The 25,515-nt window shown below is 51.0% G+C and overlaps 1 protein-coding gene across 1 annotated transcript in view; it reads right to left on the minus strand.

The window, feature by feature from the left end:
- Window positions 1-25,515, minus strand: part of pard3aa (par-3 family cell polarity regulator alpha, a) — a 129,138-nt gene that overhangs the window by 81,229 nt on the left and 22,394 nt on the right. The window contains exons 3-6 of the mRNA XM_076970145.1: window positions 21,963-22,111; window positions 20,155-20,199; window positions 13,764-14,018; window positions 8,955-9,171 (exon numbers count right to left, since the gene is read on the minus strand). Coding sequence (XP_076826260.1) covers window positions 8,955-9,171; window positions 13,764-14,018; window positions 20,155-20,199; window positions 21,963-22,111 — 666 coding nt within the window. The remainder of the gene's footprint in view (window positions 1-8,954; window positions 9,172-13,763; window positions 14,019-20,154; window positions 20,200-21,962; window positions 22,112-25,515) is intronic.

The following is a 25,515-nucleotide window of genomic DNA, read 5'->3' on the forward strand; positions in this document are numbered from 1 at the left end:
CGAATATATAAAAGTGATCAATACATTTATATTACATATGAAAATCTTTAAGTGTAACTCTTCATGCATGAAACTAATGTGGAATGAAAACAGGAACCTCAGAAACATTGGAAGCAATGGCTAGTGTGTGTGTGTGTGTGTGTGTGTGTGTGTGTGTGTGTGTGTGTGTGTGTGTCTAGCCTTCAGCTCTCTCTTGCCTCCATACTGAACAGAAGTGCAGGGGGCCGTGTGGTAATACTCAGACTACAGCACGTAAGTTTAATAGCATTGTGCTAGAAGAGGACAGAGTTAGTGGTGTATGTGTCACACACCCTTCACCACAGTAGTGAGCAGTGGTCCCGGAGGGAGGGAGCGAGGGAGGGAGGGGGCAGTGTCATAGGGAACAGGGCCATACCTGGTAATACTGCATAAGAAGTGAAGTGGGTGACTGATAGAGAGAAAGGGAGAAGAGGGAGGGAGAGATACAATACTGAGGTAAACGCCTGGTAATGTTACATATATTAGAAAGAGAGGGGCCATGACAGGAGATGAAGGGAGAGAGAAGGTCAAAGCAGGTGAGGAAGAGAGAGAAAGGGGGAGAGAGGGAGAGAGAGAGGGAGGAACAGAGGGAGAGGGAGGAACAGAGCTGGCTCAAAAAAATAACAGCTTATACTGCATATGTCGGGATGGGGGGAGAGAGGTAGAGAGGGAAGGGAATGAAAGAGGTGGAGCAACAGACGAGTGCAGGAGAGTGAGAGATGGAGAGAGAGAACATAACAAGGTGTGAACGCCTCTCCGTGTTCTTTGCCAGTCTGCGCTAGTTAGTCCATGCTAATGGGAACAACATCATCATTACGCGCCAAAGTCGTCATGCCACTGCAGTTGCCCCTGGTGACGGTCTCCGCCGCTCAGGATGATGTTCTGACCCAGCGGCCGGCGATTAGTCCTCTCCCCGCGGACCTCATTATCCAGGGCTCACCACGTCACCCAGGCAGCGGGCTGTCAAACCCGGCTTTACGCACAAGCAGCAAGACGGAGGGAAATGGGGGGGGGGTGATGCTGCAGAGCTCCAGGCATCTCCATGGCGTCTCCATGGCGTCTCCATGGCGTTTCCACGGCACCTCCTGCAGCTAGCAGCAGCCTCCTCTGGGGTTCTGGGAAGCAGCCTGTGCTGGATCTCACCACAGCTCGACTGTTTCTCAGAGGCAGCGGGAGGGGAGGGGGGGAGGGGAGGAGACGTGTCTGAGTCTCCAGCCACTGTCTTTTTTCAGAAAAGTGAACAAAAATGTGTTTTTCAGCCTGCTTGGCGAGCGAGGGCCACAGCAAAGCCGAGTCTTTCGGCAGTAATAACACGAGAAATGAAAAAGCAAATGAAAAGCTGGATGGTGAGGGGAACAGCGCCGGTCCGCCCAGCTGGGCCCGGCCGTGAGAGCTGATGAATATATTCATGACATTACTGCAGGAATCGAGAAGTGGCGTTCAACAGGGGGCGAATTTCACACCACAACCTTAGAGCGTCCCTTTACCTATGTGTGTGTGTGTGTGTGTGTGTGTGTGTGGGCGCACATGCATGCTGGATGGAGGGTTGCTTAGGTATGCTCACTGCTGTCATACCTGCAGCTCCCATGACTGTTAGAGAGGGTTAGAGAGAGACAGAGAGTGAGAGAGACAGAGAGAGAGAGAGAGGGAGCTCACTCCAGTCAGGTGGCCATCACCGCCTCATTTACACAGCCAAGAAAAGACAAGTGGGAACACTAGAGTTGTAGAGTTGTTGACTGGAAGAGCTGAAGTTCCTCGTGAACACTCCACTTACATTTGCGAACAGTGGTTCGCTTTGTTGCTTCTAAGGTTTGCAGAGAAGCGACAGCTGAGGTTTTACTCCAATGAAGGTGTGAGGAAGAGCTGTGTCATCACCACCACATTCTGATGGGAGGGGGCGGGGCTTTCCTCAGATTCACCAATATGAGTGTGAACGAGCACGTGTCCGCCCTGTGTAAACACCCCCACCTCCCACGCTCCACAGACCTGAACGTATTAGCAAAGCACATGTATGTAATGGAATTACTCACGTGTGTTCATAAATCATATTTAATTTAGCCCATCCTGAGGTATGTAGGGAAAGAAGACACGCACGTGACACGTGAATTTAAATAAGGACGGTATAACGGTCTACCATATATCAACAATCTTGTCAAGAATGTATTAGGCAGGAAGATCAGTTTGTAGCTGGATCATTTAAAGAGCTAGGAAGGTAAATAAACGTGTGTGTGTGTGTGTATGTGTGTGTGTGTGTGTGTGTGTGTGTGTGTGTGTGTGTGTGTGTGTTGGGGCAGGGGGTGTTGGTTTGACAGCTAAATATACGGGGATGGTGGGTAAACCATAAAAGAGTACTGAGTGGAATTAAAGTGCCTGTGTGTTATTTCCCAGATGTCATGGCTGAGAGGGAAGCTGTCTATGTTTATAAGGTTCTAGCCCTGCAGTCACCTCACTGACACACCATTTGCCGTGTGAGCTCAGAAAAGCGAGACTGCCTGTGTCATCAGCCTGAGACGGAGATGGAGAAGAGGAAACAGGAAGAAGTCCCCCAGGAACAGAGTGTCACTGCTGGTGACCTAGATATGCCTCCCTGCACTGCATACTTAATGGTGCAGTTTGATGTCACACACACTCACCCTCTCGCACACGCGTACACTTGCACGAATACGATTCATCCAATCTACAAGGGAACACTATTTTATATATAAATATATATATGTGTGTGTAAAATCAACACAAGAAGCAGAGTACGGTGTGTGTGTGTGTTTGTGTGTGTGTGAGAGAGAGAAAGCAAGATCAGTGGCAGCAAATAACAAGGTACTGGTATTTTATCAAGAGCTCCTCACAACGGGCCACGCTCCACACATCAGTTCGATCACCGCCGCCGCACCTCGCTCGCCCGCTCAAAACAAGACCTCGCACATGCAAATTTAAAAGCTAATCCGCTCCTTCGCATATATGCCTTCCCTCCAGCAGAAGAGCGTTTCTGTTTGGCTCCTTTATGTTTCTGTGTGGCTTGATTCTGTGATGTCTAAAATATCATTTCTAGGTTGTTACATGTTTTTTGTCATCGAGATAGTGGCAACTTCACAAGGTTCATTCAGAATGCTGGGTCTTATTCACAATGCTAGGACTTATTCTCGATGCTAGGACTTATTCAAAACATGAGGAGCAGGAAGTACCTAAGCTCTTTCAGTAGTGGAGTAAGATCTTTCGGATTCAGTACAGGTGTTACGCCACATTCTGCCTGAAGCTTGACCACTAACAGCCATCACGTCAGGAAGTGATGCTCCGATTTCCACACACAGGCCCTACTAAAACGAATCATCTCCTAGCAGAAGACACAGGCATGTCTGAAGGTCCAGGAGCAGAGTGCTGGGGCAGGAAGAACTACGATTCACCCAGTCACCTGATAAAAGCCCTTTCTCCTTCCACCACGGTAAGAGTGTGTGCAAACGAATGAGGGCGTGTCCAGAGGAATGAGGGTGTGTCCTTATATCAATATAATCAGCCTTCCAAAACCAGACAAGACAAGCTAAGTACAACCAAAAGCTTTTTGTGTGTATGAAATATAGCAATCCACGCAGACTCTGTTGTTTGTGGAGAAAGCGGTCCTAAAGCAGCCCATCGTGGTGACTTGGGTCACCTGCTGCTTCCAGCATTCATCTGATCCACACAAACATGGTGTTTAGTCCTTGACCTTTCACCTCCCAGTATCAGCGACACCAAACTATTCTCACAGAAAAATCAAACAGTCCTCGGATTTGGAAGCCCCCGTCAGCGAGGAGACAGAAACTAGAGCGAGGCATCTCATCTGGATCTCTCCTCCTCTGCTGGGGACAGTGTCCTACAGAACCTCCCAATTAAACCTGCCCCCAGGACAAGTGCAGGACACCGTCTCCCTCCTAATGGAGGAGCAGCAGAGGAGAACACAGCAGTGTGTTGCTACTCCACAGCTTCATGCTGAACCACCCCCCCCCCCCCCCCCCCCCACCACCACCACACACACACACACAATTCCACCCCCCCCAACCAGGTCAGCGCTGATGCCGGACACGTCCTCCCTGGCTGATGGCCTACCACTTCATGCTTTCTCCTCCTCCCTAGAACAGAAGAAAAATGGAGTGTGTGTGTGTGTGTGTGTGTGTGTGTGTGTGTGTGTGTGTGTGTGTGTGTGTGTGTGTGTGTGTGTGTGTGTGTGTGTGTGTGTGTGTGTGTGTGTGTGTGTGTGTGTGTGTGTGTGTGCATACACAGGATCACTTTCTCCCAGATGCCCCCCTGCCTCATTAAAGGTTTCATCCCCATTAATTCCTGTTGGAGTATGTAATGACTTTTGCACTATTGCTCATTAACATACGGCAGTTCAAAAGCAGGAAGACTCTGATTCCTCCTCTACAAGCCTCAGGTTTCTCCAGCATCAGACACCAGCCATACTTCAAACACAGTCCTCACCTGTGCTTTAAACTGCACACGCACACACACACACGCACACAACCTTCCAGTGCAGCGGGACTGCAGTGTTTTCCTGTCGTTTTGTGTTCTCTCGTTAGCATTGTGATTTTCCCCGGGGAGATAAAGGACTGGACTCTATTCTGCTGATCAAAACGGCGTGCTGCTGTTTGTTAGCGCTACGGGAACAGACCCGAATCCGGTTCCAGGCAGGGCGGCTCGACGATCACAGCAGTGATTAGCGCTTTACAGCCTTTTGTAAACCAGAGACAAGGTCCGTGTGTGTGTGTGTGTGTGTGTGTGTGTGTGTGTGCCTTTGAAGCGTATCCCACTCACACATGCAGCAGTGCACAGGTCCTCAGTAAGTCCGGCCTAAATGCGGCGACATTAACCCGCCCTCTCTGACGAGCTCTCAGCAGCTACTATACCTGTTTCTCTCAGTGCAGAGGTGGATACCGTTCCATCCACAACGAGGTTTCAGACTCAATTAGCATGCCAGCCCCGCCCCCTGCACCGCCCACGCGGCGTTTAGCTGTGCGCCAGGAGGCTGCCGATCCAAACGCAATTACCCCGCGCCCGGCCACCGACAGCCAGAGGTGCCGATCGCATTTCCGCCCAGTGACCAAATGGGGCTGATCCAGCCCGGCAGACAGGACGGCGGCCAGGCCCGGTCCTCCGAGCCACAACGCCTCTCCCACTCTCCCTCCCTAATCTAATCCCTGAGCACTCATTTGAGCTCCATCTCTGAATCGAGATCAGTGGGCTGTTGTAATACAGGCCTCCAGCCTAATTAGACCCTCGCGGAATAACTTGGTTTCGGACGGCTACTCCCTGCTCCACTGTCCCCCAACTCTCACCAGGAGAGAAGCTTCTGCTGCCGTCATCCCTGCTGAATATGAATGGAGTTTGACTGGCAGGAAGATGACAGACAAATCAGAAAGCAGGCAGACAAAGGTGGCCACTGCCCCAGGGTCTCCTGGGAGAAGTGCTTAAACCACGCTGCACTGCCCAGCGAGGAGAGGGCTTTCATGAGAGAGACATACTTACCCAGGCCTGCCTCAAGACCTCGCTGGTTTGCTTCAAATTTATTTCTTTGTGCTCATTTTTTGTGACAGACCTCATATAAACAGAAGTTCTTTGGAATTGTGGACATGTTGGTGATGACTCTGGGGCTACTGACATTCTGAAGGGAGACGGTCTTCCAAAATCGTACGCCCTGTCCGTCTTCCTTACCGTCGCACACACTCACACAGAGGACGAGATGATAATGCTCTGTCTTTCGATATCTTGAAAATACATTTTTCACCACATTTGCCATGTGTGCACGGCTGGCAACAGAGTCCCCATAAGGACAAAGTGCACAAAACATGTTCCCCCACGCCACCAGTCCTATCGCGCTGGCAATGTAGCGAGGATGCTAACACGCTAGCGTCTCTCCCAGCCTTTGGGGCGCAAGTCACAAAGCTTAGCTAATGTGAATAAACGCATGCTTGCTAGCGACAACAGCAGCATTAGATGAGAAAGCTATCAGAATGATTGTAGATGAAAGCCCAGTACAGATGAAGCACCAGCGGACTAGCACATAAGAACCCGGTGGCACAATAGGTACCGCTCACACACACACACGCACACACACACAAAATAAAGACCCTGCCGCACTCTCCCTCTCCTGCTCCATCCTTGTGTGTGTGTGTGTGTGTCCGTCTCTGCTCAGGCAGACTGAGGTCCCTATGGGGCTGGCTGTCACTCTGAGGTGAGATAACTGGGAAGGGGCGTACAGCCTGTCAGGCTGCTGGAAGTTTGGGGGGTCATTTAAAGGTGGGCTTGGTGGGGGGGCCCTAATTAAAGCCTATTAACAGTGAACACTGTCACGAGGGGTGGGGCACACTCCACCACCCTGAGGCATCGGTGATGTGACGCTGTCGGCCTCTCCATGCCCCCTTTCCCTCTGTCCACTCTGATGCACTCTTTAATGCCCCACACACACACACACACACACACACACACACACACACACACACACACACACACACACACACACACACACACACACACACACACACGAAAAAACTGAAAGAGCAATGGAGCAGTCAGTCAATCATACAGAAGATAAACAACACCTAATTACCCCTGGTAATGGAGGCTTTTTATAGCCCCACCCTCCTCCTTGCTCCTGGGGGAGGGGCTGGCCTTGGGGGGGGGGGGGGGAGCGGCCCTGGCTGTGACGAGGGTGAAGAGGGACAAACAAGACTAGTGGGACTCTAGCACGCGCCATCTTGAAAGGAGGCTCCAGCCAGCACAGGCCGGAGTGGAGCCGCTACACAGGAGGTCTCTGCCTTCAAAGCAGATCCACACTCGTCTGTTACAGCCCGTCCCTAGAAAACCTACTTAATACCCACAACCTGTACCACAAATGTGCATGTCGCACTGACATTCACAATACTGCCTTGTGTAACACATGGCTGAGTATTCCTTCTATACGGACGTCTGCCGGTATCAGCCGATCCTCTGTGGAGAAGTTGCAGCATCAGGCTGGACTATTAACGCAGACACATTTTCCCCCCTTCATCTTCTGTACTGATCCACAATCCTCTTCCCCATTTCCTCTCAGTCCTCCTGATCCACCATTCACCTGCTCCGATCTACCCTCCGTCTCTCTGAAGCCCCATCCCAACACAGCGACCCGTCCGCGCCCTTCGCAGACGTGGCGTTCGTGGGCCATCCTCCTGTGCCGCTGTGCTCCTTGCTTTAGCCATTAAACCTCCCCTCTTCCCCCCGGCAGGGCGAGGTCAGACGAACACACACCAGCGGCTGCATTCGGACTCCAGAACACCGAACGACAAGTGTGCTGGAGAGATGGAACCAGTGTAGCTTCAACTGATGACTCTCAGAGGAGTGGCAGATGTAATAAGAGTGAGTGAGTAGGATTGTGTATAAGATTAATCGGTGGAAAGAGATGGGGTGTGGAGAGAGGGAGAGAGAGAATGACAGGATGAGATGAGAAGGGAAGAGGTGAGAGAGACAGATAGAGAGAACGATCGCTTGCTTGCACTCTCTCCGTCACCCTCTCTCTCATTAGTAAGATCCGGCTCCTGTAGACAGGGTGGGGGCCCAGGGTGGGGGCACAGACGCGGGCTGGTGTCCAGACGGAGGGGCCTCCCCCTCAGCCTCATAAACAGGCCTGCCACCCGGCCCTAATGAAGAGAGATGATGCAGAGGCTGAGGGGCCCGAACACTGCCCCAGAGGACACACACACACACACACACACACACACACACACACACACACACACACACACACACACACACACACACACACACACACACACACACACACACACACACACACACACACACACCTCTAACCCCTGACCCTCCATTCATTTTCATTTGCTATTCAAACTCTCTTCAAAGGACAGCCACAATAGATAAGTGTGTGTGCACGTGTGTGTGTGTGTGTGTGTGTGTGTACATGCATGGGGAGTAATTGTCTTTATAATTACAGACCGCCTTTTCTCCACAGGATGCAAATGAGAAGCAAAGCACAAATGAGGAACAGCGATAAGCAACCCTTCAGACTTCGTGAAACATGACCTGGAAACACTTGTCATCTTTATTGTTCGTTACGGCACTCTGTGCGCTCCACACAGCTAGGCTCACTAATCCCGCTCACTCTTGTTCGCCACAACTCACCCCACTGACGAGAGCACAACTAATTTATGCAGATTTCAGATGAGCACCAAATCGGAATAATTAATAGTAGCCTGGGTTTAATTAGCTTGGCGGAGGCAGTGTGGAACGTGACCCCAGCTGTTACACCCCCCCCCCCCCAAACTCCCACCCCCTCAGGCCAAGAGGACAGCCACCCCCTCACCTATACCAGCTTCTGATGGCTTTAAGTTAAAACAGACAATCACGCCAGCCACCTAAACCCCACCCAAACCCCACCCACCACCACAGGAGAACAAAGCCCAGTAGGCTTCGCTCCTCCGGACCTTTAACAAAGACAGAGACGCTGTGACATTGGAACTTCTCTGACAACTTCAAGGTGATTTGACTTGCAGGCTTACGCCGGCCGTTGCTTGGCCTTGCATCATTCTCTCTCCCGATTACCCACGCACGCTCCTACGCATACGTTCGTCCGCTCATAAGGATCGTTGCGCGTAGCCTTGGAACATAAAATCGTACGTGGAGTCACAGCGGGCACACGCTGTGTTCAGGCGCGAGTCTCCTCCCTACACGCCATCACGACAGCTCGGAAAACATACCACATGAATAAAACATGCTGCCTTATTAAAAATCATCAGTGTTAAAGCTGCCCTGGGCTCGCTCCCTCCCACAGATAAAGGCGAAAGGCCCCATGATCAGCGGAAAGTAGGCCAGCGAGGGCGGGCCTTGTGGAGTCACCGCAGAGTGACTCACGCCTCAGCCAATGGACAGGAAGGGGCGGGGCTATTTGGTGACGGACATCCCCATGGAGGTCAGCTCACCTGAACATGTCACCGAGGCCTCTCAGGACGCCCTTCTTGGGTTTGCTCTTCTCCTTCTTCTCCTTTCCTCCTTTCTCCTTCTTCCTGTCGTCCCTGAGACGGCCGCCGTTCACCAGGGACTCCGGCATAGCTGCTCCAGTGGCTGATGGGATGACGTCGTTTGCCGTGGAGATGGAGTCGCGGCCGGATCGTGAACTTTCCTCCGTGTCCTCCTCCACTGAGGGGGAAAAGAGACACACACTGTTCAGACACCCTTCATTAATAAACCCTTAAGTACCAAAACCAAGAATAACAGAACCAGAATATTAAGCAGAAATGAAAAGATTTTATTTTCCAAGTTACAAAACAAGTTTCTAAACTCATCCATGACCAAAACTGGCTTCCTACATCTCACTTCATTTAAACAAAAAACAATCCCATATCATTCAATTTCTGGAAGTGTGTGTGTTGAATAACTGCGATTGCACCAGTGACCTAAACTGGGCCACCCTATCGATATCCTGTTTCTCGACTTATGCTGTGTGGATTTCAGACGGCTAGCTCGGCTTGCCCTTACAAAACAGCCTTTCAAGTACACGCAATGTATGGAACCGAGGGAGAGAGGGAAAGTGAGAGAGAAAGAGGGAAAATGGAGAGAGGGATAAAAGTAGAGAGAGACAGAAAGAAATAAATGGCCAGACACTGAGGGCCCTAGGGTCTTGTAATAACTGAAGAATGAAGTCAAGGCCTCCTCGTAGGCTCAGTCAGATAAAAGACCTCCACACACAGCACGTTTCCTACGGCCGCTGGCAGAGCCCGGGTTCACTTCCTGCTGGACACAGAAGGGCTGTGGTGGGGGGTTCTGGTGCCCTGACCCTGGAGGCTCCACTGCTTCATTCAGGAGGAGTCGCTGATAATGTGCCGTTTCAATACAAACCCCATTAAACGCCTGACCTCCCTACACCCTGCAGCTGCACAAACAGGCACCCAGTCCCAATAACACACAGAACTCACGCTGCGTCAACATCCGGGGGGGGGGGGGGGTTCATGGGTATTCTCACCCACAGGGAGCACTGCTACCTGTCTCTACATATAATCCCCAGCTGAAGGGCAGGTGCTGATTGGTTAGACCACCATACTGGTGCGTTTTTTATTTTTAAACAGGACATGGACCAAAAGTTATGTCGTTATCAGGATGCATTATTTTGTGCATACGCTCCGGTTTCAAAAGTAACGTCTCCGTCAACAACAAAAAAAATGGCCAGTGATGTTATGACACCAAATGGTTCAGAAGGGTTCCCAACTGGTTCTGTCCGTCTGATGCTACGATGCGCCGTGGGTGGCCAGAGTGAATATATCGTTTGGGTGATGTGAAAGGGATGATACAAACTTTACACCGCAATGATTAACACCAGCCAAAACTATTTCCCCCCAAAAAACACACAGAAGATACACAAGCACGCGCCCACACACGCGAGCAAACACGCGGGCATTCTGACAGGACAGACTTATGGCATTCCTTTACGCTCAAGTGAGAAGCAGTATTTTTAGAAAGTAGTTCTTCTACTCTGGAATTTTATTCCTTTTTTCCAGAAAGTTCCCTGTGTAACAGCCCTGCTCTCAGAGTAAATCCTGTTCAGACATTTTCTCTCTGTGTACAATTAAGAAACGGCAGTACGTCGGTGTCCCACAAGAGAGTTTCAAGCTCTCTTTGAAGACATCAGAGCCAGGGCAGAGTTGCTTTGCTAATATACTTGTTTTATTAATGCACGGCACTACTGGGATGTTTGCTTTGAAGAGAAGGAGTTTCATAACTCACACTGCAGAGCTACAATAAACCCAATCTTCCTAAACATTTACAATATTGATTTTGTTGGTTTCTCTCAGGCGTGAAGTGTGAATCGTTTCAGTATTGATAAAATCACCCAGACGATGAAACCACAAATATGACTGCATGTAGCTCTAAAATATCCTTACCATCTCTCCTGACAACCATTTCTGCATATATTTTACACTATAATCACAGGGCACAATGCAAATGGAAACTGATCCAGCTCATTTTCATTTCAGCATCAGTCTGATTATAAGTGCTATTTCCATTTCGGATGGTCTGCTGTATCAAACGTAATTAATCTGTCAGTAATTGTAAGTTTAAATAAGCTCTGAAAGCGTGGGGGGGGGGGGGGGTAAAGAGAGAGGCTGCTAATTGCAAAGTGCTTTAACATAACACTAAGACACACTGAAGACGGAGGATCAGCCATCACGCACCCGACGCAAGATGCATGTGTGATTAGTACGGTTATTAATATCCCGCAACTTTGTACAAGATAAAGAGAGAGGGAGGGAGAGAAGGAGACGGAGAGAGGCAGAGAGAGAGAGAGAGAGAGAGAGGGAGAGAGAGGGGGCCTGTCTGAGACACGCTGGGAGCTGTAGCATACTCGATGAGTTGGGGCGGGGCCCAGGATCCCACCGCAGGGCTGAGAGTTTCTTCAGGGTTTGTTTGCTGTTCTTTTCCATGTGTGTGTGTGTGTGTGTGTGTGTGTGTGTGTGTGTGTGTGTGTGTGTGTTCTTTCCCCTCTTGAGATATCAGCACTCTCTTCACTTCTGCTACTCCAGAGGAAATCTCTGAAGTAGAATGTCACCGTGGAATGTGTAGGCCTGGAACCGCGGGCGGGAGTGAGTGTAAAAGCCTTTCTGATTACCACACGCATCATGGCCTCTTTTCTCGTCCTCCACAGCCCTTTCACACTTTTCATGATGATAAGGCCCTGTGTGCTGGTGGAGATCTTTCTTTCATCCCTCTTTTCTCCGCCTTTACCCCATTCTTTCTGGAGCAGGGCTTATAGGGCCGCTGAGTGCAAAGGTGGCATATCTGCGTGGACGAGATGCATCTGGCAATTAAATCAGGGCGGCGAGATTAGAGTGGCATGAGATTAGAGGAGCATGCTAATTTCTGCAGCTCCTAATGGTGCCGTCTTGGATAACATACAGGAGATGGTAATCGCCCAGGCCTCCGGGGGGGCCAGATGAGAGGGAGGGAGGGTGTGTGTGTGTGTGTGTGTGTGTGTGTGTGTGTGTGTGTGTGTGTGTGTGTGTGTGTGTGTGTGTGTGTGTGTGTGTGTGTGTGTGTACACACGTGTGTATTTAAGCAAGCACTCAGCTTGTTATTATCACACACCCACAAAAATTCAGCCTGGCCCTGACAAAGACAAGAAAAAGAAGAAGAATCCAGGAAGAAGAGAGGGAACCATGAGAGCTATAAATTGGACTCTTCAGTTCAGACACTGCTCATTAGCCTAAAAAAGGGACGACGGCAAAGCCAGGGGCGGCGTAGCTCCAGATCAATAGTGTTTTCATCAAAACAGCCATTCCAGCAAGTTAAGTCACCGTTCTGAGCACCCGTTTGACAGCAATACAAAAAAAAAGAGAAATGAATTAGGGTAATTTTAAATGATTTCAGCTGCATGAGACAAAGAAATGTTGTGACATGTCAGTCAAAACATTAGTCACTAGTCTCCTTCTTTTCATACAGTGAGGTGTTCATTGCTTTCTCCTATGCGATGCTGGGCTCTGGGGGATTTGTGAAATTGCTATCCTGCTTGACGAGCCGAGAAAGGAAGACGGAAGTTTGGTATTCCAGAAGTACAGAAGAGCAGCGGCGGCTTAACTCATTCTCTCCGTGGGATATCTCGCAGTGACATTTTTTCCCCGGGTGACGCCAAATTCACATTTTATGTAAATAAAAGTGTCGCCGTGGAGAAAGAATGCCTGCCCTTATCTGTCAACTCTGACTATTAACCTCAGGGACAGGCAAAGGCAGGTTGCTTTTATCTAAATTGAAAAACTTATTTGACTTATTTGAATATCAGGCAAGGAGAAATGCAATATACCTCTGTGGCAGAATCTACCGCCCCCCCTCCCCCACGCCTTTGTCAGAGGGAATGATAAGAGTGTATTTAGTGCCTCGCAGATACAGCTTACCAGAACAAAACGATTCAGGCAAATCGCTCGGCTCCTTTTTAGAAATGTCTTTGAATGGACTCCTTTAGTGGGGGACGAGGCAGCGCGTCTGGTGAGGTGCTGTTATTAGCAACTGTGTGCTACTGGCCACTGCGTTCACCATCACCCAAACATCAGGAGGGAGTCAGACAGAGAGCCACGCCCAGCCTGGGGGGGAGGGGGGGGTATGTCTGCTTCATACCTGCCTGCTTCCCACATCTGCACAAAGACCCACTTCTATACATTCTCTAGACATGCTCCGTGTAAAACACTTTCCCTACATCTAAAATGTTATGACGGCACACAAAGACAAATGTTCAACAAACGAAGTCCTAAACTAATTTACCAAAATAGCTGAAACAGACTGCTGCTCTAACCACTAAGGGCTTGAAGGAGACAGGAAGGACGGGCGGCGTGTGCCGATAAACAGGCCGGGCCGTTCTCCACAGCCCCCAGTCTGAAGACGTGAGGAGGAAAGTGTGTGAACGGAGCGGTCCCACCGGGAGGTGAGCAGCCGACGGGCTTGTCTGGGATCTCGCCCGCACGCGGCTGATATGAATAGCAATACGCCAGTCGCACGGCAGCCCATTGGCCGAGGAATCCCCGCTCGGCGTCTGATAGGGGAGACCTTAACCTGGGGGAGGCCTTGACCTAGTTTTGGCGGGAAGACGCGTCTGGGATGCGCATGTGCGGCCCCACCGCATCCTTAGTAGCCAGGCGGGTGGAGTCGCTCTGTTTTTACGTTGCTGGTGTCACAGCACTAAACTAAAACACCACGTGAATGAAACGGGGACCGTTGGGCTTAGGACGGGCAGCGGTGCCAGTACTTACACGTCTCCATGCCCTCATCTTCCTCCTCCTCGTCCTCCTCCTCCCCCGGCGGGCTAGCGCCGGGACGCTCGTACGACTTGTCGATGGCGGCGCGGAAGCTTTCGTTGCAGCCCCGCCCCCGGATGATCCTTGGGCGGGGCCTGTGGAAGGGGACGTCTCCGTTGTCCGTCACCGCGGCGACGGCCGTCTGAAGACTCTCTAGGGAGCTGGACTTCATGAGGCCCAGACTGGGCCCTATGTCGTGCGTGGTGTTGCCTTGGGAGTGAGAAAGAGGACAGTTAACTAAAAAAAGCCCAAAAAAAAGGAAAAAGCTCTTCTGTCTAGAGAACTGGGACTCCACATTTGTAATAGATGCATCTGTGTGTGTTTTTTTCCTGTTTTATTTGTCCAGTTGGCCCCTCTGTCTGAAGATGAATGCGAAGGTAAAGATCCACTTAGCTGTAGGTGGGTTGCACAGTGAGAAGGGAAATTGATGTCAAAGTAACGTGGAACACACAGGACCACACGAGATATGAGCTGTGAGACACATTACCCACAATCTCACGCTCCTGTTTCTCGCCTCTCTGTATATATGAATGTCTCAAATGATATGGCTGCAAACACATGAGTGAGAGACACACACGCAGAGAATGAGAGCAACAGAGAGAATGAAAGAGAGACAGACAGACAGACCCCTATCAGACGCCGAGCGGGGATTCCTCGGCCAATGGGCTGCCGTGCGACTGGCGTATTGCTATTCATATCAGCCGCGTGCGGGCGAGATCCCAGACAAGCCGTCGGCTGTCACCTCCCCGGGGGACCCTCCCGCTCCGTTCACCATTTCCTCTCACGTCTTCTGTATAATGACCTTTTCGTGGCTCTCCTGTACTCCTCCACCAGTCTGGGTGGAGGCCTCCAGACGGCCTCACTTCAAACAACTTCCAGAGAAGTGGAGGAGGAGAAGAGGCCACATTACTCCTGCCGCGGAGAGCAAGCCGAGGAGGGCCTTCCGATAAGAGCACGATGAGAGCGTGGGGGAACGTGGCTGCTCGGTGATGGGTGGAGGCGTGGGCGGGTGTGTGTGGGCGGGTGTAGTCAGGCAAGCACATATGAAACAGAGGCTGGAACAGTCAAACAGCCAAACACGCAGCATTCTTTCAGCCACCTGCGTGATCGGGATAAGATAAACGCTGAAAGCTCACGCAATAAATCACACGCACGCGTGCACTCGTAGACGAACAAAATCGCAAAACGAAGAAAAAACACACACACGAGCACAAGAGACAAGAGACTCGAGCGTGTTTACACACCGAGGACGAGCAGGAATGGTGCACAGCCGTCCGGTTGGCTACGTCTCATTTATATGTACAGCATAACAGATCCCTATTATACCCACAAATATAATTAACATGCAAATGATATATAAATATCCATGGCTCGGCGGGAAGGCTGCTGTGGAGAAGAGCCCAGACACCTCTTCCTGTTTGTTGACAGAGCTGATAGAAGCACCTTTCCTCCCATACCTGCTAGGTCAAACATGGGAGATGTTGATGCAGAAAGCCCAAGTGGCCCAAAGGCTACAGCTTCAGCCCTGCAGGCTGTGGAAGGCCAACACAACCCCCCCCCCCCCCCCCCCCCCCTGGCCGAAATGATTTGTTCCAACCGTTTTGTTTGGAGTGGCTCGGTGAGGCGAGGCGGTGGTATTTCGGCGTAAGCCTGACAACGCCCCACAGTTCATAAGCAACATGCGGCCATTTTTGTTTAGATTATTATAATTTTTTTTTTACAAAACCGCAGTTTCACTAAACAACAGCGACTAAGATACACACAGAACACCCCCCCATCGGCCGAGGGTCAGTCTTCAGGATCACCCTCGTGGTCATCTCAGAGTATGTGGTCATTGCTTGGAATGCAGGCTACGTGTCTCCACAAGCTGAGACCTCATACATACACAGTGCGGGCATATGGCGGCATTCTGTGTCAACAGTGTCTCTTTCTCTCCTTCATTTCAGATGGGGCATTCAGGAGGACCGTGTGGTCTTCCCCCCCCTACATTTTGGCCTTTGTGTTGCCGAAAAACCTGAGCTTGTTTTCAGAGGGCTAAATGGAGCGTGTGCAGTGGCCAGGGAGCTCGTGGTGGATCTCCGCCTGGGAGGACGTGAAGTGAAACAGTGACCGGCCTTGCCAAACAAACCTCCAATCACCCAGCAAAAACAATTAGAAATCTATTACCTCCGCCCCCTCTCCGGCCCATTTGAGCTCCTGTGGTCCGTTGGTATGTGACCGAGACGGGAAGAGGGAGTGAGTGAGGGTGGAGGGAGGTGCGGGGAGATTCCAGGTGCTGGGAGCCACAGGGCTGAGGGGAGGGAGGTGGAGGAGGAGGCATGGCGGAGTGCCAAGAAGAGGAGCAGTCACCCCTGCACTGCTACTGTTACAGCTCCTCAAACACACAGTGGGTCTTGATCCTTGGACCAAACGACCCGGCGCCACAGCCCGGAGCTGGAGCGGGCAGAGTGGCCCCACTCTCGGGAGGACCGGGGCCTTCTGTACAGGAGGCCAGCCCGAACAGAGCTGCTCCAGCAGGGATGGACGTGGCCTCCTGAGTGCAGGCTGGACTGGTGCTCACGTCTGGATAATGGCTGACCGCTGGGTTGGTCCACTGTATCTCACTTCTCCAGCATAGGGGACGAGAGAGGCAGCCAATCACAGCCCTGCACGTATCCATGTATCCCTGCTCCTCTCGCATGAGCCTGGATGCATTGGCACGGTTACAGATGGTTCTGCCTCTATAGGGCCAGTGATTGACAGGTGTCTCAACAATAGGGTTCTTCTACAAGCATCTAGACTAACCCTCACAATCAGCACTACTTTCCATGGAGTTTAATGCATCAGGACATTTAACTCAATGTCTCTGGAGTTCAACTTTCAGACAATAAAGACAGCGTGGCAAAGAGAAAAGAAACGTTGCTTCCTACAGCACATGCATGTTTGAGTTTATAATGACCTGAGTGACATCAGTGTATCTGAAATAAACTCAGTATGCACAATATGCAGTGTGTTCACACAGCGTGATCTCGAATATCAAGAAGAGTCGGTGTGGTCAACATGCCCCAGAGAACAAGAACTGAACCGCTTCCAAAAGCACTTCATTTTCAGCACGCAGAGCACATAGCTGATTACTGAAGCAATTTATATGACAATGAAATATATTTGCACAAGTGCACAAGCAGAGACCTTCTCCATTCATTTTCTTGAAGGATCCCTCCTTCATGATCAAGGGCAGTGAAGGGGAGACTTTTCTTTTTTAACTGCAGGCCCACAAAAAGAAATGAACACAGGAACCCTGTATCACATCCAAAAGGGCATTTGCTCCTCCATATGCAATTAATTGAGCAAGATTAATCAGCACGAGGCAAATGCCATGAAAATCAGAAGGTCTTGGGTTGGAGCAGCCTGGATCACACCGGATCACACAGGATCACCCGGGATCACGCAGAACCATGCAGGGCCACACCGGAGCGGTACGCACATCAAACCAAATGGTACATAGCAGGTAAAGTCAGGAGAGCCATCTCCGAGATCACGGAGATCGCCTGCTTTGCTGGGAAGAATTGCTCCAGTGAGTCTGTCCCGCGGTGAGCATGGTGAGTCCGTCCCGCGGTGCGCATGGTGAATCCGTCCCGCGGTGCGCATGGTGAGTCCATCCCGCGGTGCGCATGGTGAGTCTGTCCTGCGGTGCGCATGGTGAGTCTGTCCTGCGGTGCGCATGGTGAGTCCGTCCTGCAGTGCGCATGGAGAGTCCGTCCCGCGGTGAGCATGGTGAGTCCGTCCCGCGGTGCACATGGTGAGTCCGTCCCGCGGTGAGCATGGCGAGTCCATCCCACGGTGCGTATGGTGAGTCTGTCCCGCGGTGAGCATGGTGAGTCCGTCCCGCGGTGCGCATGGTGAGTCCGTCCCGCGGTGCGCATGGTGAGTCCGTCCTGCGGTGCGCATGGTGAGCGCCCCCATTGTGTCTTCATGGAGCAGACAGCGGCAGCCAAAGAAAAGCTGCTGATTGTTCTCGTTCTGTTTTTTCCTCTCCATCTGATGCCAGACAGGCTTTTGACAAGCATCTCTCAATAGGCCAGACTCCTCCACCAATTCTCTCACATATCTAAACCTGAGCACACCATCACTCTCCTGGGGAAGGAGGGAGGATGGAGAGTGAAGCGGAGGTTTTCACCTACAACACGTCTCTCTCCTCTCTCCCCGCACCGACCAGGAAAGATGCCGAGAGGCTCGGATATTCCAGACAATCACAGCACAGGGGCTCTTTCACAGCCACGCTGGAAATTAGTGTCAGTTGCACGACGATGTATGGCCTATATTTCCTTAATTAGTCTGCCCACAATGGTAACCAGGGTACTACAGTAGTGAGGACCGATTATCATTACACGTTAAAGCAAGGTATCGCTAGCACCATGCATAATGCGGCCATAGGTGGTGTGAGAGTGATGCCTGCTATGTCATTAGTGTGGCTAGTGAGGCACACACACTCCTCTATAGGTCATTAGTCAAGCAAAGTCTTGCATTGGACTTTGTGTGTTATATGGACATGGGATCCATTACATGTAATTTATTCAGCCAGTTGGGATTTAAAGAATGATGTTAAAAGGGTGATTAGGCTAAAAATAGCTCCAAAGAGGTCAGGGGGGGAAGTCGTGATCCGGTATCCCAGGACGAGTGAAGGGGACGTGGGATCGGCCGTGCCTTTGTGCCGGCCTGTGTCCAGATCATTACCAGACCAGAGAGCAGCATCATTCCCCGGCTTCTTTACACCTGTCCTAATTAACAGCCGGGGGCTGTAATCTGTAGCTCTGCCACCTCGCCATCAGCGCCGGTGCAGCCCGGCTCAACGCTTACACGGCGGTGCTGAGTCAGGGCGGGTCACGGCCACTCTCCCAGCCTCCCCCCTCCGCCCCCACACGCTGCGGCCGACCCGCAAGCCCCACTGACCTGCATCATATGGCCGCACTTACCTTTCCAAACCACAAGGACGTGCAGTTCATTAGCGAAGAACACGACGGCTGTGGAATATTATTCATCGTTGTGGTCGCAGCACAGTTAATGTTACAGCTGAGTATAAACTAGTATGAGGTTCTAGAGATGGTGGGAGGGAGTCTGAGTGCTTCCAGGTGTGGAGGAATTTCCACCGCCTATTACTGTCAGACGGTGAGCCTGGCCCACGGACTGACAGCCCTCTCGCTCTCGGGGGAAGATCCTTTTGTGGTTTTGATGAGTATTAAGGAAGTTTAAGGTGTTTTGAAACCGGCTCATAGTGGGAGCGAGTTCCAGGTGTGCCTGCTGACTTGATAAATTCCTGCAACATAAAACCTCATTCTTTTAAAGACATCTAAAGCTACGCTTCACAGAAAAGTCATCCAGTGGACCACTGAGGCCTACACGGAGTCAATCAATTCTGTCCTCAGTCAACGCTCTTGGCAGAAATATACACTGGTTCCAGAAGAGATTTTCTACATGGTGGATCTTCACCCGGGCCTTGGTGGCCCTGCTGTTGTTGAGATGCGTGTTCCTGCGCTGTGACTACAGCACACAACCCCAGACACCTGACACAGAGGTTTTAATTGCAGTCAGCCAAAGCAGCTCGTCTGACAGAAGGTCTTTATTTCAAATGGGATTAGACCTTCAGCACCTGCAATACACACAGACACACGTATACGCCCCCAAACCCTACCCACATGTGTGCATGAGCATGTAGACACACACAAGAAGGCGCGCGTGCACACACACACACACACACACACACACACACACTTCCGTCTTCCACCACCTCCTTCCTCTTCCCATTGAAACACCTCTTAGCCTAATTGATGTTTTCTCCCATCTTAATCTCCACAGAGCGAGCAGTAGCAATGCACCGTGCCTTCCGAAAAAGCATGAACATAAAAACCTCTAATCCCTCACCACTTATTCCAATTTAAGCAAAAAAAAAGAATAATATATATATATTTGATATGATGGCAATTACCTCAAATGACTTCCTGAACATACGCCTGAATGCGGCTTTTCAGCAGAGAGCGATAATAAGGGTTTCAGAAGTGAACTAAGTACTTCAGGTCATATTTAACACATTTACTGCGTTGTGCAGCAGAAAAACAGAGAACGCTTCCAGGAACCCTGGCGAACTTTCTGAGGAGCGCCAAAAATAAGCCCCATTAAGCGCCTAGTACAGCTAAAGGTAGCAAACAGGCTCAAATAAACAAACAGAAATCAAAGAAAATAAGAAAAACACTACCCACTCCCTCTGGAATCCCAGCCAGACTGCGATGAGCTAGCATGCCAAAGCACAGACAGAGACGTCAACACGGCTTGCAATGCTGCACAGAGACACGCCCCAGACTGGTGGCCTTACCTTCCGTTCTGATTGGGCGGGGGGTGAGGTTAACCTCGTCCACTACTGTTAAAGAGGCAGAAACAATTGTGACGGGTTAGTGCAAGACGTTTCACTGCTGCCCAACCCCCATGCATTACAGACTCACTTCAGTTCTGTTCCTGGCATTTCCAAAGGCCAGAAGTGGCATGCAAATTGAGGAGAGAGACAGAGACAGATAGACAAATCAGAGAGGAGTGAGACAGCGATAGGAGATATGATGTGTCCCCTTCACATTCACTGGGAGGACGAGTCCTAATGTGTTAGGTGATTACAAACCCGCATGCCCCAGTCCCCGTTTCCCTGCCTTATCAGACATCAGGGAGAATGCAAAGCGCCCAGCGTCCACACACTCCTGCATGATCTCCGAGATGGTCCTCAGATTTGCCTTTAGACAGACACGAGTGTTCAAGAGATGGACGGAAGGGGGGTAAAAAATACACATAGCGGCTGGTAAAGCCTTGTGCAAAGGAGTACTTTGTGGGAACAAAGAACAGGTGATTTGCTGTGAGGAGAAAAATGGCCCTAATAACCTGTGAAGAGGCTGGAAATGGTGGTGGGCTGAGAAGCCAGTGAGGTGCAGTAGCTCATGCTCAGATCTTTATGGTTTCTTAAGAGACTGGAACACGCGTTGTGGAGGAGATCAAACTGGGGCTCCAGGCTCAGACCCCCCAGGGGGTTGACTGAGCAGGACAATGACCTCTACTGCCACTGTCCAATGAAGAGTAAGTACTGTGTCTTTTAGGACGAGGAGTGTTTCCTCCGGTCAGACCCACCTCTTCAAATTCCAAAGAAATATATTACATTAAAAAAAAGAAAGTACCCTGTCCGTCAAACGAAAGCTGTCGAGACGATGAATACCAAATCACTTTTGGTTCTGTTGCCAAGCTATTTCCTCACGTTTTCACGTTTGAAAATATGTTACATTAATGATTCAGTGGCGTGTCCGTCTCGGCAGGGGCAGAGGGCTCTCACACGGCTGCAGCGGGTCGTCTGAGTGAATGCTGATCAAAACTGAAAGATAAAGACTCCTAAAAGCCTCTCCAACGTGGCGTCCCGTTGATTAGGAGTGGCGGAAATGTTTCATCAGGATGACATCACTCCGCATATCAATTTTTCATCAGGACAGAGGGGAGCTGACAACACAATTACAGAGCGTGTCACCGACGCCTGACCGAGCGGGCGTGGCGTGGATCAGGGCTGGGGACACGGTCCTGGACTCATCCGCCATCACCGCCGCCCCTCCCAGAGGACGCAAAGCAGCAGCTGCATCTGAACTGATATCCGGAGCCTAATGCAGTTCGACCCAGACGGTGGGGAGAGGGATAAAGCCGGACTCATCCACCTCTCCCCTGCTTTTACTTTCATTCTTGCTTCTATCTTTCTTTTGGTCTCTCCGTCTCTCTCTCTCTCTCCTTCCGTAGCACCCGCTGTGTTGGAGTGGAGAGAGCGGGAGGCCAGGCTGTTTATGAGGACCACACGGTCACCGTACATCACGGGGGAGGAGCTGCCTGACCTGCCCGGATTATGTGCTCAGTGAATGGGCTGGATCCGCAGGTCCTGTGAGACACACAGCACTAGTGCTTGAACGTGTTCCTCACAAGAGGCACAACCTCACCGCCCCCGGGAGCTCACCCCCCTCTAAAGATCACTAAAGAACTCTGGATAGACTTCATAAAGCCATTTGTGTCATCATGTTTTACATAAATCACTGCCCAGGAGAGAAGCAGCGTGGGTAGATTCAGGATGGAGCATTCTGGGTATTGTAGTGTTCATTGGGGTAGAACTACCTAGGTCCATGCTCTTGGATTTGCGGGTCTTGATGATGTCCAGTTGAGTGGCGTCCCCGTACTGTTTGGTTCTTTTCTCCGACATGCTCTGTCGGCCGAAGCCCTCTCTCTGAAACGCACCATCGGCATCTCCGTCCGGACTCAGAGAACTGGGGAGAGAGAAAGAGAAAAGGGGGTAAGATTACAAAAATGTGTGAGAATTGTAATGGACTGTAATGGACAATATTGCTAAAACAGACTCACACCTACACAGCTACACACCCCTACACAACTATACACCTACACCCCCAGCAATACAGCACTTATACAGCACTGCAGAGAAGGAGACAAGAAGATGAAGCAGCCCAGAGAGACTGAGCTTCTGTTTAAGATCTCCACTCAGCCTCTCGGACACAGGCAGGCAGGACTGCAGGAGACGTTCTCAGCCCTGATCTTGTGCCTCGTGAAGAAACCCTCTCACCCTGTGTGTCTGTCCACACACTCACCGCAGCAGCAGCGTGGATGCTAACAGGACAAGAGCAGCAAAATGCACAAAGCAACGCGGCCGAAGCAAAGCGGGACTCTTGGGAGCAGACGACAGTGAGGAGGACAGAAATGAAGGAGAGCCACGCGCACCTGGTGTGTGAGGGGAGGCGCGCATGGGAAAACATGCTAACAGGAGGGGCAGACTCACATCAGTAAGACAAGGAGTCAGTGAGAGACCACAGTGAAACGACTCCCCAGCGGGTTTGAATCAGTGGTCATGCCGAACGCCTCCTCACGATCAGTGGTCATTTTGAACCTTTCTGAGCGTGCACTGTTCTGCTGTATACGTTAGTCGTCATTTCACGCAGAATGCCTCCTGAGATAATAAACAGGAGAAGCTGAAGACGGCTTCTCTAGTTTGGAGCATGAGAACTACCCACAATGCATTGCCCAAAGATCTACATATGTTACACGTCATGGAGGAGAGGAGCACAGATGGTTTCTCAGCTATAAAACAATGCAGGTTATGCCACGGCTCACTCTGACTCATCCGTACTGAAGGTGTGTAGTCGTGATCTCACCCCCCCCCCCCCCCCCCCCCAAGAGTCTGCTCTAAAGGTCACGACCCCTCACGCTCCAGCTGCAGCCTGTGATGAGCCCTGCACCTTCCCCTGGGCCAGCACTGCCCTGTTGGTCCAAACGGGCGATTCAGCACGGCCGTGATGGGGGGCGGGGCTATCTCCGGCCCCTACGGCTCCGCCTCTCGCGGCTCTGCTCGGAGGAGTGGGCGGCGGCATCTCCGAGTCAGGCTTATGGACACTACATGATGGGCAGACCCTGTCTCACTGGGAGCAGCACAGCAGGACCGACAAAACTACCGCTGGTTCTGGACCCGCCTGGAGCTGCAGGGCCCGTTACTGCTGCGTAGACAGCCCAGTCAGGGAGTGTACGGATGCTGCTGTGTCTCTTGTGCGCATGCAAAATCAGAGGGAAATTCATTGTCTTCCAATAGGAGGTTCAGGTCCTGGGTTTCCAGTATTATATTTTCACATAAAAAGCAAATGCAGGAGGTTATTTAAAGTATTTTTCAAGTCATCATTTGCCTTCTAGGAATGAGGAGTATTGAAGGTTTGCTTTGGGTTGAAGTGGTTTATGTGGTCTGGCTAGTAGTGATCTTATGAGGCCTGATTGAATCAAAGAATCAAAGTGTATTACCCTCCAGTCACCGCATGCTCTTTACAGGCTGTGCTACTAACACTGACACAATCATGATTAATGTTAGCATTTACCTCCACAAAGAGAGAGAGAGAGAGAGAGAGAGAGAGAGAGAGAGAGAGAGAGAGAGAGAGAGAGAAAGACAGACAAAAGGGGTGTGTGGGGTAGTGAGTTGTGTCTCTAATTTTACACACACACACACACACACACAATAGGACTGAAGCAGCAGTATGTTTATATTGCTATGAAGCATCAATGTACCCCTGCACAGTTTTAATATTCATATCCAACAGGGAACTGTTAGCTTTCTGAGAAGAACCCAGGCATAATTACAAGAGACAAACAGACCACCAAGCATGTGCACACACACGCACACACACAAACACGCACACACATACATACAAACTAAAAACAAAAATATTCCCTGTGTAACCAAAACAATGACATCTAACTGCATAGTGTGTGTGTATGCCTCTGTGTGTGTGTGTGAGTGTGTATGCCTGTGTGTGTGTGTGTATGCGTGTGTGTGCATGTGTGCGTGCGTGAGCATACGCGTGGTGAGACACACTGACACTGTCTCCTGCTCTGTCGCTTGACAAACTGTCAGGCCTGTCTCCGAAAATAAGTATCCACCTGTGACATCTCCTGCAGAGTGGGACCGGCTTGGTTCGACGTCTCTCACTCTGGGCGCCCTCACTCTCTCTCACTCTGGGTGCCCTCACTCTCTCACTCTGGGCGCCCTCACTCTCTCTCACTCTGGGCGCCCTCACTCTCTCTCACTCTGGGCGCCCTCACTCTCTCTCACTCTGGGTGCCCTCACTCTCTCTCACTCTGGGCGCCCTCACTCTCTCTCACTCTGGGCGCCTTCACTCTCTCTCACTCTGGGTGCCCTCACTCTCTCTCACTCTGGGCACCCTCACTCTCTCTCACTCTGGGCGTGCGCACTCTCTCTCACTCTGGGCGTGCGCACTCTCTCTCACTCTGGGCGTGCGCACTCTCTCTCACTCTGGGCGCGCACACTCTCTCTCACTCTGGACGCGCACACTCTCTCACTCTGGGCGCCCTCACTCTCTCACTCTGGGCGCCCTCACTCTCTCACTCTGGGCGCGCTCACTCTCTCACTCTGGGCGCCCTCACTCTCTCACTCTGGGCGCCCTCACTCTCTCACTCTGGGCGCGCTCACTCTCTCACTCTGGGCGTGTCTCCCCCTCTCTCTGAGCATCCCCTCCACCCCCACTAACAGCTCGTCCTGTACGGCGGGACTTGGCACATCCCTGCATGTCTCATGCTCTGAATTTGAATGAGTGCTCTGATTGGATGGAGTTAAGTGTATCCACTGCCTGATTGTTTTAATGCACAGGGCCTTTTGAATATTCATACTGCCAGACTGGCTAGTAGAGGTTGGCAAGGATACTTCTAAGGCTGCAGAGGAGCAGAACACACACACACACACACACACACACACACACACACACACACACACCATATTAGTCAGCCCTTGAGCTGGTGCTAAACCCACCCAGCCCCTGTGGGTCCCCTGTCTGGACTGCTGACCCATGGCTGCTGGACATGTTCACATTAAGGAGGTGATTCCTCTTCAGAGATGGTGCAGCCTCATATAGATCAAAAGAACAGCAGCACACTCACACAAGCCCATCATGGAATGCATGAGGATTGCGAGCACGCACACACACACCCATCCACACCCAGCTAGGAATTTACAGTGTGTTTACAGTACACACACACACACACACACAGTGAAGAATGTCTAAGGGACACTGGGCAGCTCAGAGGTAATGAAATTCAGTGAAAAGAGAAAATAGAGCAAGTGTGTGAAGGGTTGTGGCTGCACTGAAAAGACCACACACACACA

The sequence above is a fragment of the Brachyhypopomus gauderio genome, chromosome 13, assembly GCF_052324685.1.
Source record: "Brachyhypopomus gauderio isolate BG-103 chromosome 13, BGAUD_0.2, whole genome shotgun sequence".
NCBI lineage: Eukaryota > Metazoa > Chordata > Actinopteri > Gymnotiformes > Hypopomidae > Brachyhypopomus > Brachyhypopomus gauderio.